Raw genomic sequence first — 17,104 nt, forward strand, 5'->3', positions numbered from 1 at the left:
CGCGCAACTGCGGAAAAAGTGAAAGCTCCAGATGGCGCCTTGGTGCTGAAAGATCCCGGCTGCGCGCATGCACGCTCGCGTGAACAAGCGCTAGGCCAGCCAGGAGCACTTTGAAAACTCACCTACTAAATGTCTCTCCGAGCAGCAAATGCGCGCTGACTCAGCGAGACCTAAAAATCTGATAGGAACATAACTAAATATGAATAGGTACACTGTATACTACGTATATATGTAACTACATATGAATAGGTACACTGTATACTATGTATATATTTACACAGATATATACTACACATCTAGTTTAGTTTTAAACACTTAATTTAATAATACGTTTTTAGGGTTTTAAGATTTCTTCCTATAAAAAAGGGATGCCATTGCATATCGTCTAGGTTAATTGTTCCCCATTTTCAAGGTGCAAAGCAGAAGAGATTGGCTGCCAGGCGATGGTTTACTGGTGCTATAGCAAATTAATATATTTGGTGGTTTGGGCATGTTTATGGGGACAGTGCGGTACTGCCATTTCAACTGAAAATTGGATTAATGGTTAACAGCAACATGCATGCCGCACAAGGTGTATTGCTTCAATTTATCTCATATTACATGATACAGGCCCCACCAATATTTTGGTGAACCTGGCTCCCATGGTCACACATTGCCAATAGGGAGTCAGGAGGAGTTCTCAAGAGCTCTGAATTTAAGAAGAGAGATTAGATCCACAGTGCCCAATATTTAAAGGTTTGACATCCTTTTGTATGATTATCTCCACAATCGGAGCAAATTTCAAACTTTCCAGGATCTGTGGGCGATTCTTGGCCAACATGTGGTCCATGACACCTACTCGAGGGCTCTATGACAGTTTGAAAAATTAATACCAGATTAATAAAGTAAATATAGAGGTAAAAAATGGCAAATAGAAAAAAAAATGTATTTGCTCCCATTCTTGCCATTTGAAATTGAAGGTAAAAATGTAGTGGTCTCCAACTTGATTTGTGGGAGCAGCACAAGTACAGCAAAAAAACTAGTATGTGCGATTGGAGGCCTGGATTGAAGCACTAGTAAGGAATAACAAAATTCTGATAAGCTCCAATCTTCCCACTGAAATTCAAATCTCTATTTTTGCACTCTGAATTAAATAAAATATTTTATAATGTGTGTATTTGTATTATCGTGTATTGTTTCGAGGATCAAATCGTTTAGGTCAGTGGTTCCCTCCTTCCAGTAGTAATTCACAAGGGGTCCACTGAAGCCAAAAGGTTAAAAAAAAAGCACTGCATTATATAACAGTATTATGATTTCACATTGCACTACAAACCACTGCAGACCGGCAAAGTAGTTTCACAATGTTTTCAAAACAATTCAAAGGGATGCCCTATTTATGTGCAACTGCAAATCATGTAGGCTCCTTGACACATGAAATCTCCCTGCCGATTATGCAAGTTACAGTTTCAAAACAACGTGAAAGCTACAGAGTATACACAAGGAAAATAAATAGGTTCTTGAACATCAAACAACTCGAGTAGTCCACGGCTCTGTTTGAGTATCTCCTTTACCTTAAGCTAGCTCTAGACTGTCCCCTCTAACTAGAAAAAAAGTTGTGCTCCAGGCCCTGAACTGCCGTTCGTGCTGCTGTGGTGCAACGTAAATGCGAAAAAATATATTTATTGGTGTTATGCCAACATTACCTATTATTTATTGGTGTTATGCCAACATTACACAGAATTGCACTCCTGGTTCTGAGGGTTAGGATGGCTTTGACCTTACCAGGGGTACACCGAGCTACTTGGGGGTTAAAAGCCCCACTGCCCAGCCTGGCGTAGGAGACAGAGCACATGCCTGACACAAGGGAGGACGTAGGGTAGCTTCCCCAGCACAAAAGTCACAGCCTGGGCAGCCTGTCCTATGAAAGAACAAGGTCTAAAGCCTCGCGCTGCCTGCCCAGCCTGATTAACAGCTGTACGAGGCTGAGCGCAGCCTGCAAACACTCCCAGCACACGTAGTGTTTACTTCAGCTTTGTGAGGCACAGACTCAGCCTTCAGGGGCCGCCCACTCTCGCACGTTCTGTCTGCTAAGCAGTTCCTCCCGCCTGCCGTAAAACAAGATTTTTGTAACCGTGTTGGAGGAGGCAACGATGATTTCTGCGGGCATTTAAAAACAAAACGTGCGCGTGCCTGTATGGAGAATGTTGCGCCCTCCTCAAAATAAATAAATAAAAACCCGCGCCCGATCACAAAGGAATTCTGCGCACTGAGAAAATGGTGTATCTGCTGCGGTAAAACGCAAGTCCATCCATTTCCGTGACACAAACGGGGACAACCCGCGCATGCTTCGACTGACTGGCCCTACGCAGGGTATAAAGCCTGGGGTGCACGTGCACCGGACACCACACGGAACTATAAATATAACAGTGTACAGTGTTTCCACCGCACACGGGCGGGCTCGGCGGTTAACAACTGTAAACACTGAGCGAGAGACTGGAGCCCGGGGTACAACGGAGGACACGGCCAGCGAGAACACTACTTCCGAAAAACAAAACAATCCGGGGCGAGTCAAAAGGTAACGCCGCAGTTGAGATTACTCATGCAGAAATTGTGCACAGATGTGGAATTTGGGACTGGCTCATACTTCTGCCTGTGGCATATAATATAATCAGCAGAGGACAAAAAGTGCCAAATAATCCCTGCGCTATCAAAACGGAGCCATACATTATACACATTCCTATAAACAGGAGCCGATCAAGAAAGAAACGAAAGGCGATTCTTTGCTGGACAGATCTGCCTCGGAGAAACCGTGAAATGATAACAATGTAGATGTTTGTTTTCAAAAAGGGAAGTGTGGAGCGTTCACCCAGCACATGAACCGCCATCAGACGTGCTGCGACTGGCAGGGTGCTTGCGTAACCTGCCCCCACTTACAGATGCTTTAACACACAAATGCCTCTTCCCAGGCTGGTAATGACAATCACACGAGCGTGTTGGCACGGCCGCCCCTCCCCGCCCCCACTGCTCAGATCAGAGCAGCTCATGCAGCCGCGCACACGGGGTGCAAGACTGATCGCTCCGCCCCGGGGAACTGGGACACATGGGAGCGGAGGCTGGGGCCGGCAATCCCAGAGCAGGCAGAGCAAGCTTCCCTCCCAGTGCTCAGATTTCCGAGGAAACACTGGGTAATGATACGGACAAGTGCCTCCCCCGTGTGAGCAGCACACATTGGAATTACAGGCTGCAAATGGTGTTATTTGCCCATCGCAGTGAGGATGCCTTCAGCAGCGATAGTAGAAGCTGACAGTCTTCACGAGGCAGCTCTCCTTCTACAGGGGCTACCTCCACCTACATGTGATTATCCATAGGGGATAACGCCATCTAGGAAGGGCCTTAGCTGCAAGCTCAAAGCGTTGTTCGTTCTGTTAAATTGTCGGCATGTGATTGAGCCACAAGTCAGAACATTATCACAGATGGGTCCTGAACACCTGGAAGTGGCGCTGGGCCTCCCTGGAACTTGGAGGCGACTTGTTTCCACCTAAACACTTCCCATGGAAGCCACATCTGCAACCCACAGCTTTCCAACCACATACAACAATACAAAGTAAGCTTATGGGTAACCACATGGGGTAACCAAGCACCAACCAAAACAATCCCCACATAAAATTAATTACAAAACCACACATTTTCAAGAGAGCTCGACCTACAATGTGCTGAAGCGTTGCCCATCCACTGAAAACGCTCGATTGACTCATCAAGGCAATAAAGGGTTACATAAATACATTCCAATCTTTAAGGGGTGGCTCCTTCTGAGCAAAACCTACCTCTTTTGAAAATCTCCAAATACTAGCACCAATCCCATAAGCCACATACTTTCACTCTAGATTCAGAAATTACACATATTCTTCACATAAACTGTGAGTCTAACTTTCACCCCACACTCTAAAGAAAATGTCCCACCTCCTCTGCGGTTCATCTTAAAACAGCTGTTCACTTAATCATCCCGAGACTCATCCTCATAAGTCCTACATTCTGCAACCTCCACTGGCTTCTCATGATTGCAAGGATCCAATTAAATCTTCTGCCTTGACCTTAAAGTCATCCATTATCTCCCTAATATACCTACTTTTCGCTGGCAGTCTAAAGGCGGTCTCAGACATTATAAAAATCTATCTTGAAATCCCCAAATTTAGAAGATCTCCGGCAAGAAAATAGTCCTTCTGTGGTTTAACCAGCAGAGCCTGGAACTGTGCCTCCCAATAGCAAAACCTGACCCTGCTCACCACCTTTTATAATCAGCTGAAGGCCCACCTCGGAAGACAATACTTGCATGAACTCAGCAAGGGCTCTTAGGGACCTACAACAAACATGTAACGTCTACAAATCATCTAGCTGCTTGCATCATTTTCCCATAATCAATGCAACCCATATCATGCTAGTTTATTTTATATTGTAAATCTCCCCAACACCAATCCCTAAAAGTGCACATTATAAACGGTTACATAAAAAAAAATGCTGCATCAGAGTGGCACCACCACATGTGAAACCCCTTCTCATGAGGGATAATTCCAAAAGAAGCATTTATTTTTCTATGTGAATTCCCAAGAGGAGGTCTTCCCTCATGAGAGCCAGCTCTCAGTTCATAACTGAATCCCCATCACAGGCAACCGGTACTCTGATGTTGGTACTACTCACCAAAGTAGAGGGTCCATGTCATACAAAGTAGTCATGCAAATTACTAGTCAAGTCAAAGCAATGTTTATTTAGACCTTGGTCTTTAAGTTGTGAAACTAATTTAAAACAAGATAAAACATCACAGTTTATACATTCTCAATGTTAAAAGTTGGTAATTTTTCAAAAAAATGGAGTAACAATTCCGGATTTCCTGCACAGGGCGACACAGCTCATTATAAGATTATATATAATTTAAAACATTCTTTAAAATACAATTCATCATTTTAAAAAAAAAATAATATATTAACCTTGTACAAAAATTAAGACAGTTTAAAATCTCTAAACATACCGGCTAATTCTCTCTAAGGAAACTTAATCACTTTCATATAGTTCCCTAATGCAATCGCTATGTCAAGCTTAGGCATTTCTATAAGTAGTTCTGCCGCCTTAATCCGTAGCCTTATATCATATTTTATAAATATTGGGAGGAGGTATTGTTTACGCTGCTCTAGAAATGTTACACAATCTAGCAAGATGTGCAATATATCACCTTTAGTGCCCAGTGTACACTTACAATAACCATCATTATGTAACATTTTTTACCAGCCAGGGATTTATACCTATTCTCAATCTTAAAATCTCCTGTCTATACCAGTGGTTTGGTAAGATATCCAAATAGGGGGAACCAATTTTCATTTCGCCATGAATCCCTCAAATTGCACAGGTTTTTTCATGGCCAAATATTCCATATCAACTCTTCTTGAGACTTCTTGTCCATATTTTGTAAGATCACTCTTAGTGAACTCAACCTGCAGGGATTCTTGGGAGATTTTCACCTTTATATTCTCACAGGCCAGTAATATTTTCTTCCTTATCTCTTTAACCCATTTTAGGCTGCTTGGTAGGATCTCTTTCCTGTACCATTGTGATACCTTCTGGCCTGTCTCTATTATTAGTCAAAAACAAGTCCCTACAGCCACAAGTCAATAAAAATAAATAGTCCCCTTCACCAAGACAAGTTAAGCACAAGTTTACAATTTCTCTTAGCTTAGTAATGAAGTGCAGCGTTGAAACAAAATGCTTTCCATTACTTTTACAGGACAAGCATTAACTAGTGTTTTTTGCTCTAAGTCTACTATGGCCAACTCTTAGATGATCTTGTGCAAAGTTGGTAAGGTCAGTTTCTGTTGAATACAAAAATGAAATTAGCCAAACTGATCTCAAAACGCAAAGATTCATAGGAGAGTGTAGTAATAGCTCTTTAAGAACACATGCACTACACTCACAGGAGCGCCTTGGCTTGCGTGTAATGGCAATTCACTGCACAGTTCCACATCTGCACCAGCACTCAGATGAATGTCTGTCTAAGGGAGACAGATTCTTAGTCACAGCCAGATGCTCCTCAGTGGGCACTTGACAACAGCTACAGGGGCACTTACAGCAGCCTCAAGGTCGCCATCACTAAATGGCTAGACCACACTGAACAGGAACCATTCCTAACAATCTGGACAGTCACCTATTAATTGCAGCTAACAGGTGCAATGAGTATGTCATGTTGCCCCAAGTGAGTGCCTCAAAAGCGGAGGATAATGGTAAACATGACATGGGAGCCTATGGAGCAGCAACATACCATCAAACAAGAGTATTAGAACACCTCAGGATAACAGTATTGCAGCCTCACTTCCAGCAAACAAGTTTGAAGTAACCCTGCCACTTTCAGATTCCTCACTCTCTCCTCAACAAAAGCAGGTAATAACAATCACTGCCACCTCAAGCAAACAAGTCAGCGCTACCACTGCAACAGACACCTTAGGACAACAGGCTAGAGACACACATTGACACCTCAGGAGAAGTAAGCCCTCCCGCTGACACCTCATTACTAAGGCCAGCACTGGCACTGATGCCGGAGGACTACAACTCGGCACTGGCAGTAATACCAGAAGATCACATGTCAGCAATAACAACAGAAGGACTACAGGTCATAACTCCCATTGACACCCCAGGAGAACGGGGCAGCCCCGACACCCCAGGAGAACGGGGCAACCCCGACACTTCGAGAGAGGCGTACAGATCAACATTTGCACTGACACCTCAAGAGAAGAGGTCAGTACACTCTCTTTGAAACCCCAGGACAACCGGACAGATCACACGCTACTCGATTCACATACATAGCTCAGAGCCAAATCTCAAGCAGCAGCTTCAATAACAACAGGAAACAGACAATAACCAACCAACTTAGTTCCACACACAGTCAAATGAGCAGAACAGGTAATAGTTCAGATCTCAAGATAAACCGGCGAGATCAAACAACACACGGGTAACAAGTAAAAAAAAAATAATAAAAGGATGCTGTTCAATACTTCAAAGGTCCCCACTGCAGCTCTCATAATTACCCCGGGCAGGTGATTACATTCAGGAGGAGATCTCTCCCATCCCCTGCCAGTAAGGAGATGCACTGCCCTCTTCCGCAAGGCTGCCACACATGGCAATATCTATAGCGATCCCTTACCAGCGACAAGAGGATGCCGTGCCTCCTCTCGCCTCCAGCGCCCCCTCGCAATGAAAGGAGGCTGCAGTGCCCCGGAGGCTGCCGTCTGTGGGGCCTCCCCCTTGCTCCTCTCAGCAGTGAGAAAGGGATGGTTCAAATTCCATCCAATCTCATGTGCCACCCTCACCAGTGAGAGGCGGCTGCAGGGTCAGCACCTTCCCAGGTAGCCAACAACTGGCCCCCACCCATGTCTCGAGTGATTACCCGCCTCCTCCCCTGCAGTGCCCTCATCCCCCGGCTACCCACACCGCTCACCAGTGAGAAGAGGTTACAGTGGCAGTCCTCCAAGCTTGCCCCGTTCGCCCCCCAGTTCCCCGCCGCGCTCATGGTCCGCTCCACGGCCGCCCCGGTTGCGACTGTCTGTATTCAGAGGAAGGGGCCGTCCGAGTGAGCGACGCCGCACGTCACGTGCTGACATCACACGGCCTTGTCATTGCGCACGCGCGAGTCCGCCTTGGTTGAAGGCGGCTGTGGCGCGAGAGAGCTGTTTGAGAGGTTGTTAAAGTTGCGAGGATGGGATTGAAACAGAAGCACTTTTACATCCAACCGAATACCGTGATTCAGACAGGAGAGTCTGGGCGTCTGTAGGGCTAACAAAAGTGACGATTTTGAATTTCGCCTTTTTAAATAAACCCGCTCATCTCTCAGCAGGGGCGCAACAAACATTGAGCTAAAGGGGCTGAAATTAAAATAAAGGTATCTCGGAGTTCATCGAAATTTGTTATTTTAGCACTTGAACATGGCAACATTTGCCACAGCAAGTGCTGCATAAAGCTCGTTATAATATATGTGTTATATATAGGGCTCCCGGTTATATGGTATTTATTTTTTAACATTTCCGTCTGTGTATTGATCCATAATTATTTTTGGGCCATTTTCTGTATTTAGCCATATTTATTTTGTGTTTTGCGTATAAATGTAATTGTAAAACTGTACATTTCTGTGTTTTTTTAAATGATAGATGTGCACTCATAATTTGATGTTTGTCATGTTTTAGGTATTTAATTGCCAAATATTACATAGCAGTACATCCACTGGCAACATGCTATAATTGTATATTAACACATTCAGTTATTTAAAGAAATTTCATCCTGTTTTTTTAATTTCCCATGCTGTCCCATCTGCTCAGCTGTTGGGCTATAATTAATGAAAGGCAGCACAAAGAGTCACTTAAAAGAATCACATTTTCTGTATTTATCCACTTTTAAAAATAAATGCAGACAGAAAACACAATGAAGTCTGAAGGAAACCAGGTTTGAGTCTCCACGTCAGCTCAACATTTTGTGATTCTGAGCAAATCATGTAATCTCCACATGACTTTAAAAAATCTCCCTGTGCCTTTAAAAAATGAATCTGAGCAGGCCTGTAGACGCCGGGGGCTCGAAACGCACCTCCCCTATACACTGGGGTGGCGACTCATCGAAGGCAATGTCCGGCTCACGGGGTCCAAAGACCACTCAGACCAATAAATTGGACAAATACACGTGCCCCAAGCCAGCCATGTTTATAAGGTAAACAATGGTTCCGTTGGGTGAAAGAATTACTTTACATATTAGGCATAGTCAAGCGTTATTCAAGAAATATACAGTATTCTACTGTAAGCAACACACAAGACAGTTCATTATGCAAATTCTTTATATATAAATTACGTCATTCATATATGTATGCAATGATATTTCATGGAAGGCCGTCAAACAATAGTGTGATGATACAAGTGACACAGTACTTGGACCAGGACTTGGATAGAAGGTGACGGCCTTAGTAAGAGAGAAAAAATCAATTCTATTCAGTGTGGGTCTGTGGATGATCACCGGATGGGGTCCACTTAATTGGCGAGGGGCCTATGTTGATACAATGATCCCGTGGTATTCGGGGCTCCACAGCAGTAAAAAGTCGCATCTATATTGATGCGCAGTGCTGTCTAAAATCCAAGCGTTTCTAATCCCTTAGTGTGGGTGATGGGTCTTCAAACGAAGTTTAACTCCTTCGGAAGACTAAGGCCGTCACCTTCTATCCAAGTCCTGATGAAGACCCGCACTGACCTTTCAAGAGTGCAGTATTAGGGTTGAAACGTCGACTATTATGTGGACCTTTACATAGGATCTGCGCCAAAAAGGAACTCTTCCATTACGCAGCTTTACTATAGAACCTTCTGGCCACTTTCGAATATTCTCGATTTTTAACAACTGTACATATCACGCACACTGTCACCGAGCACTTATTCACTGTGTCACTTGTATCATCACACTATTGTTTGACGGCCTTCCATGAAATATCATTGCATACATATATGAATGACGTAATTTATATATAAAGAATTTGCATAATGAACTGTCTTGTGTGTTGCTTACAGTAGAATACTGTATATTTCTTGAATAACGCTTGACTATGCCTAATATGTAAAGTAATTCTTTCACCCAACGGAATCATTGTTTACCTTATAAACATACTGCCCAGGTTCTGAGGGATACTGGGTTACCCCATTATTGGTTTAACCAAGCCAGCCATGGCAACGCAGCCTCCACCTAAAGCGGGAGAGGTCCCGGAGACAGGAGCCACGGAGCACACCGTGAAGGACGTGCTGGACGCCATAGGAGGGATCCGAACATCACTGGAGCAAAGAATGGACGCACTCTCCTCAGAAGTCATGCTTATCAGGGCAGACTTGGCCACGAACAGGGAGAAAATCACGCAATTGGAGATCACCACAGCGAGTCTCGTAGATGACACCAACCAGCACCAGACGGAAATACGTGAATTACAAGTATTTAGGAAGTATGCAGAGGGAAAGCTGGACGACTATGAGGGCCGCACGAGACGCAACAACGTGCGTATCCTCGGTGTTCCTGAAAGGGCAGAGGGACAAGCTACAGACCTGTTTGTCGAGAGTCTGATCTCTAATCACCTCCAACCCATAGGCTTGTCCAATATCTTCGTCGTCGCGAATATCCATCGTGTGCCGGGGGGAGACCGAGGCCTGGGGCCCCCCCGCCCCATATTAGCCAGACTCCTAAACTATAGGGACAGGGACCTCATATTACAAACGGCCAGAGTAGCACCTCCAATAAGACTTGAAAATTCGGAAATCAGCTTTTTTCCAGATTTTACCCAAGCGGTTTAACAACAGCGTAGATCTTTCCTGGGAGTTAAAAAACATCTGAGAAACAAAGGCCTCAAGTACACCATGCTGATTCCGGCACGGGTCCGAGTGGAGGCCGGAGGTAAGACCAGGTTTTTCGAGACACCGGAGGACGCTGCTACCTGGTTGGATGAATGGAGAAATCCGGTGGGTCTTGGCCCTCAACGAGAATAGGAGGTACAGGGGCTCTGCCAATAGACTCTGGGGGTATCGAGGTGCTGGCCGAGTCCCTGGTTATGATCGTCTCCCAGTATTGGGGTACCAGGGGTATGGAACAAATGGCATGGTGATATAATAGAATGGCACAGGTTGACACTATATAAGGGTCATGGGAGGGAGGGGAGAGATCGAAGAGGGTGTCCCCCCAATTTTCTTCAGTTAGACTAGGTTAACGGGCGACAGGCAGTCTGCATAGTTGTAATTATGGGCAGTTTCAAGCCCAGAGTGCAGGGGAGCAGGGAGGGGGGCTGTTGGGTGGGGTTTATGTTTGGTTGTTTGTTTTTAAGGAATTATTCAGGCATCACAACTCGGCGGCTTAAACACTTAGGTGAGGCGTGAATGTCAATTAACATGCAATGGGATAAAGGGTTCAGATTGATGAGCTGGAATGTAAATGGCCTAGGGGACAAAATCAAGACGACGGTCGTGCTACAATATATTAAGCAACATGCCCCCGACGTGATACTCTTACAGGAGACGCACCTGGTGGGTAACTCCTGTAAAGCCCTTAATAGGTGGGGATACAATCTGGCAGCAGATTCGGGCTTCTCTTCGGGATCGAGGGGAACAGGCATACTGCAGAGGAACTCCTTTCCCCTCACAATCAAATCTACATGGGTGACACCGGGGGGAGATACGCGGGAGTCACTGGCCAATGGGAGGGCAGGGTGCTGACACTCCTGTCAGTCTATGTGCGCCGGCCCTCCAGGAGCCGGCCTTTAAGGATCTAGGAGCCACCCTGATGACGGTCCCAGAGGGACTCCTAATATTGGGTGGGAACCTAAATGCGGTGGCAGATGGCACAAACGACAGAAACCCACCAAGACAACTTCGTCCCTCCAACAGCTGGTTGCCGAGTTTCCTGGGGGCCCTGGGGTTACATGGCGCATGGCGCTCACTTCACCCAAACACCACCCAGTATACTTTCCACTCCGGTGCCCATAACACGCAATCCAGAATAGACTGCTTATTGGTCCCCCCTGACCAGCTACAACACGTACGGGAGGTCAGGCACATGGCGAGAGGCATATCTGATCATTCCCCACTGTGGATGCATCTAGTGGTAGGCCAAAATAGAGTGGGAAGAGTGGCCCCAGTCCACCCATGGAATCTCCGCAACCCAGTACTACACAAAGCAGTCCATACCACAATGGAGCATTGCTTCCTAGAAAGTGAAGGATTAGTGAGCTCACACCAGACACTGTGGGAAGTGTTCAAGACAGTGGTTAGGGGCCAGGCCCTCTCCCAAATAGCGGGGGTCAAGAAAGAAAAGGTCAGGGGGGAGGAAGCGTTGGAGAGGGAAATCTCCAGTCTAGAAGAAGAACTGGCGGAGCGGCCTAATCCAGACACCCTACACACTCTACACTTAAAACAAGATAACTATAAGGCCCTAGTGACAAATAGGGCCAAAGAACTGGGAAGGGACACATTGGGCAGGATCTATGACCAGGGAGATAAAGCAGGGAAGTTAATCGCATGGCTAGACAAAAAAAACCTGGCAAGTCAACTGGTTCCGGAACTAATCGACAAAGATGCACACACAATCACGGACCCCCAAGCTATAGCTAACGCATTTGCCCTTCACTTCCAACAGGTCTATACATCCCAGAACCCTTACGCGACACAGGACTCTCTCGACCTCCTGAGAGACATAACGCTTCCTAAACTCGCAGAGCCCGAGCTTGAATATCTTGAGGGGGCACTCACACCAGAGGAAGTGGCGCTGGCAATCAGGGGACTTAACTCGGGGAAGGCATCGGGGCCCAACGGGCTGCCGATAGAACTCTATAAACTTGGGGCAGATGTCATTGCCCCCCGCTTATGCAACATGTTCAGGGAGAGCAGGGAGGTCGGGGAGCTTCCCCAAGACCAAAGACTGGCCACCCTAGTAATGATCCACAAGGAAGGTAAAAGCCGGACAGATTGTTCCTCCTATAGGCCGATCTCTTTATTGAACACCGAACCAAAGATTTTAGCCAAACTTCTTTCTAACCGACTAATTAAAGTCATTAATAATCTCGTACATCCGGACCAATCTGGCTTTATGCCTCAGCGCAACACGGCGCTAAATCTACGCAGGATGCACGGAGTGACGGGGAGGGCGTCCACAATATAGGAGGAGGCAGTCCTGGTATCCTTGGACGCCTCAATGGCGTTCGATATGGTCGAATGGAAATATTTGTTTGCGGTACTTGAGAAAATGGGCTTTGGGCCCCAATTCATCAGGTGGGTGCAACTCCTTTACTCAAAACCACTAGCCCAGATAGTGGTCAACAATAAAAAATCCGATATGTTTGAGCTGGGCAGAGGCACAAGGCAGGGGTGCCCACTATCCCCCCTCCTGTTCGCCCTGGAGCCTCTGGCGTCGTGGATACGGAGGGATCCGATGATCCGTGGATTTCGGTGGGCGGAATCCTGGGAGGACCGCATCTCACTGTATGCAGATGACATACTACTATTCCTCACTTCCCCAAAGGTCTCGCTAACAGCAGTGCTCGACATCTTCGCCATCTTTGGTAGATACTCAGGGTATACCATAAACTGGTATAAATCCGTGCTGTACGCCCTCAGGGGACCTCTTACGGGACTCCCCAGAGATTGCCCGATACAGGTCACCTCACAGGGCTTCAAATACCTTGGCCTTTACATAACGGGCAACCCTGCAGATAGATTTGCACGGAACCTGCTCCCTCCCTTGCAGAGACTCAAAAGAGACTCCGAACGCTGGATGACACTCCCACTTTCGCTGCTAGGTAGAGCCTCCTTGTTCAAAATGATGTCCTTGCCCCGATTCTTATACGTCCTGCAAAACTCGCTAGATCTGGTACCTGCCAGTTATTTTAAGGAGATTGAGACCTTACAACGCCACCTGCTATGGAATGGGAAGCCACGCATAGCACTATCCAAACTCAACCTCTCCTGGTATGACGGCGGGATCGCCCTCCCCGACCTTAAAAAATACTATTGGGCAGCGCATCTGGTAGCAATCAACCAAGGCACATATAGGCAGGCTGACGATCCAGGCTATGCAATGGACCGGTGGATGCTGCCCGGGGGGAACTATAACCGAGCACTCTACTCGAACGCTGGCAGTCGCCAACTCACGGGACCGACTAAACAATCGGTGCAGGTCTGGAGGGTAGCCTCCAGGAGCATGGGGTAGGAGCATAAAATCACCCGAGCCACGCCGTTATGGGACTCCGACAGGCTTGGTAACCTCTGGTCTACGAAAGGGTTTGACAAATGGGACCTCATTGGCATATCAAAAGTAGGCGACCTATGGGTAAAAGGTGAGGTTAAGTCATTCTCCACCCTGCAACAAGAATACGAACTTGCCCCTAAAGAGTACTTCAGATACATGCAAATCCGCCATGCCTTATGCTCCTGTTTTCGAAAGGGAGAGACCCCTCCTGAATCTGCACCCCTTGAAGACCGACTCCTCGATGGATACTTACCAACGAAGGCCATCTCACTCACATATAAAAAATTACTGAATCACACGGGAGACCCCCTGGTGAGATTGAGGGAGAAGTGGGAAAGGGATGGCATAATACTTGACGAGGAAGATTGGGTGGCGTCGGTATCCTCGCCGCGAGAGGTAGCCATTGCAGCAAGGCTGAGATTAGTACAACTCAAAATTTTGCACCGAATCTACATCACTGGGCCAGGGATGGTACTAATGGGTAGATCACCTGATGGTAACTGTAGGCGGGATTGTGGGAATGAAGGTACCTTCCTCCATATATTGTGGGAGTGCCCGCATATCCAGAGGTACTGGAAGAAAATACATGAGATTCTGAGTGAAGTGTTAAATCATACACTCCCACTGGAAGCTAAGAGATGTCTCCTGAATGTGTGGGAACCAACGGACCTAAACAGCACACGCATGACCTGGGTCACACTAGGACTAATGATAGCCAAACGTAACATCGCCCAGAAGTGGGGGGCATCGCACGCACCGAATGTGAGGGCTTGGGAGAAAGACATGGACTGGTGCATGTTTCGGAAGAAGTATGTCTATGTAGCTGGGGGATGTCCCAAAAAGTGGTCCCACATATGGAAAGACTGGAATGCTTATAGGGGAAACATCTTTACCCCAGCTCAAGAAGAAATGTTGCAGACATGACACGAATCACCAGCTACCTTTGAATTGTATATTTATAACTGCCTGAGAACCATGTAAAGATAAGACACAATAATAATAATGTACTATGCCTTGTGTTGTTGATTCCTATTGTTAATAAAAAGAAATTAAAAAAAAATAAAAAAATTGAATCTGACCTTGTGTAGTGTAACTGGTGATAATATAAAGCACTCTAATACTTTTGGTCGAGTCGAGTTTGCGCTACATAATAATCTCCCTGTGCCTTTAAAAAATGAATGTGACCTTGTGTAATGTAACTGGTGATAATGTAAAGCATTCCAACACTGTCTGGTCGAGTTTGTGCGACATAAAAATGCAAAACAAAAAAGAGAAATAGTGCCTTGCTCACAGCGCAGCAGCGATGATACACTAATTAAACAAAATCAATAGGTATTAGATCTATGCTCCACACACAGGTAGGAAGTGATGCAGGAGGTGACATGTCGTATGAGCTGCCGAATTAAAAGGCGGCAAAGAGAAGTGATGATGATGCTAAAAACTAATGATGTCATGGGCGGGCTAAAAGCTCCTTTTTTGATTTTTCTTTTTTTTAAACACAATTGATCATTGCCAATCTGCCTGCAGGCTCGACCTAAAAATGACCTATACTATAACTTAAACATTTTCCTCCCATATTTATTTTGAATGCCCCTCTCCTTTCCTTCTACCTGCTGCATGACTCCTTTATATACAGACTACTCTAATCACATGCCTATCTTAATTTCTCTTTGAAACATATCCCTGAACCTAAAAATAGCTATTTATTCCTTCAACCATTCGCTTCTCACATACCCCTCTCTAATAAACACACGTAAGTCATTAATATACAATAAAGAAACTGGAGTAAATGCGTGGAATGGTCTCTTTGAGAGCATAAGACCAATTCCAGTAACCAATGGATTGATCACTAACTTTGAGCTCCAGAGTAGCATGTAAGTCGGGGTAAAGCGCTTCAACATCTCATCAAGGGTAGTAAGCACTATATAAATGCAATTGCAGTACAGTTCAATCCACATACGTTTGTTTTTATGAGTGTGTGTGTGTTCAAAACATCAATGCCAAGGCTTCCATTCTAGATAGTAGACGTCTATATTTTTAAGCCACAAATTAATTTTAGCTTCCTTTACTTCATTAGAAGTAAATTATGAAAATACGCTTTGGTTATCCTCATTACTCTAAACTCCCTTCCTCATCCAAATACTTACTGTACGAAGAGAGTGGTCTGTTTCCCCAGGCCAAGCATCCCAACAAAAGCTCCCTAAAACTTTGAAAAAAATCTAAGATTTTTCTTTCCTGCAAAGGCCACATCACCTAAGTGACAATATTGAGGGTTGGCCAGCTGATCTTTTTCCGGAACCATACAAAGGAAGTAACAGGAGGAACAGAGATAGCATAAGTAGAGGGACGTTTAAGGGGGAATCACAGTGACGAAGATTACCAGTAAGTAATCCCACTATTATCTCCTTACCTACTGCCGCATCCCATTCCTTACTGTAAGGGGAGATGCCATTGGGGTAAAAATTATTCGTGACCCAAGGCAGCCAAGAGTAAAAAACACTACCCATTAATGAATGCAACACTTGCTACCATGTTGTGCCTTCCCAAATATTGGCACAAATATATGAAAATATGAACACCGTAGAAGGAAGTAAGTCAATATTTATTAAGAGTGTGCTCATATGTGTGTCTTCGGTCTCACCAGACAGGGCTGTCTGACTGCATTCACCAGCATTCTAAATAAGCTTCAACTGAAGGTTCCAACAGGAGCAACTATAGGAAGGGAAGAAGGGGGGGCACGGTAGAGGGAAAAACAACAATTAAATAAGTTACAACACATCTCCCTCCAACAAAACGAGAAACAGTCAAAGTAAGTTAAATAAATGCCAGTATAAGGGAAGAGCCGACTTGATAAGGACAAAAAAAGGTAATACAAAGTAACATTCCGTATGCAGATTCTTGGATTAAATGCTGTAGTAGAATATAAGTGGAACTATTATATAAGTAAATACATGGCTTTAGTAAGGTTCATCAAGGTCAGACTAGTTCATATGATAGTCACACTGTCCCACAGGAGGTTACAGATTTCTTATATTTCTCTTACTTCCAATATTACACTTAGGGACTTCAAAAGAGACATTTTCTAGGGGAGAATAATCCCTTTTAGGAACAATACAATATGGACAATGGGCCAAGCTATCCGTTCTCCACATGCATCCGTTCTCCTTAATCACCACGTTATGCTTAATTTCCTTTATTCTTTCTGGACTGGAAAACTTTATTGAATTGGGTTTGACTTCTGTTTGGTCTCTTTACTAGAACCCATTGTCCCACCTTCCACTCACGTTGTTTCACCACGCCCATGTTTTGTCATGCCATGTCTTGTATCTAGTTTGATGTATTA

The 17,104-nt window shown here is 45.2% G+C and overlaps 1 protein-coding gene across 2 annotated transcripts in view; it reads right to left on the minus strand.

Annotated features, from left to right (window-relative positions):
• MED13L (mediator complex subunit 13L) overlaps window positions 1-7,611 on the minus strand; it is a 964,037-nt gene extending 956,426 nt beyond the window's left edge. For both annotated transcript variants that reach the window (XM_085634904.1, XM_085634903.1), the window contains exon 1: window positions 7,457-7,611. In XM_085634904.1, the coding sequence (XP_085491030.1) occupies window positions 7,457-7,528 (72 nt within the window). In that variant the 5' untranslated portion in view covers window positions 7,529-7,611. The remainder of the gene's footprint in view (window positions 1-7,456) is intronic.
• Window positions 7,612-17,104: the final 9,493 nt, after the last annotated feature.

The sequence above is a fragment of the Triturus cristatus genome, chromosome 11 (genome assembly GCF_964204655.1).
Source record: "Triturus cristatus chromosome 11, aTriCri1.1, whole genome shotgun sequence".
Classification (NCBI taxonomy): Eukaryota; Metazoa; Chordata; class Amphibia; order Caudata; family Salamandridae; genus Triturus; species Triturus cristatus.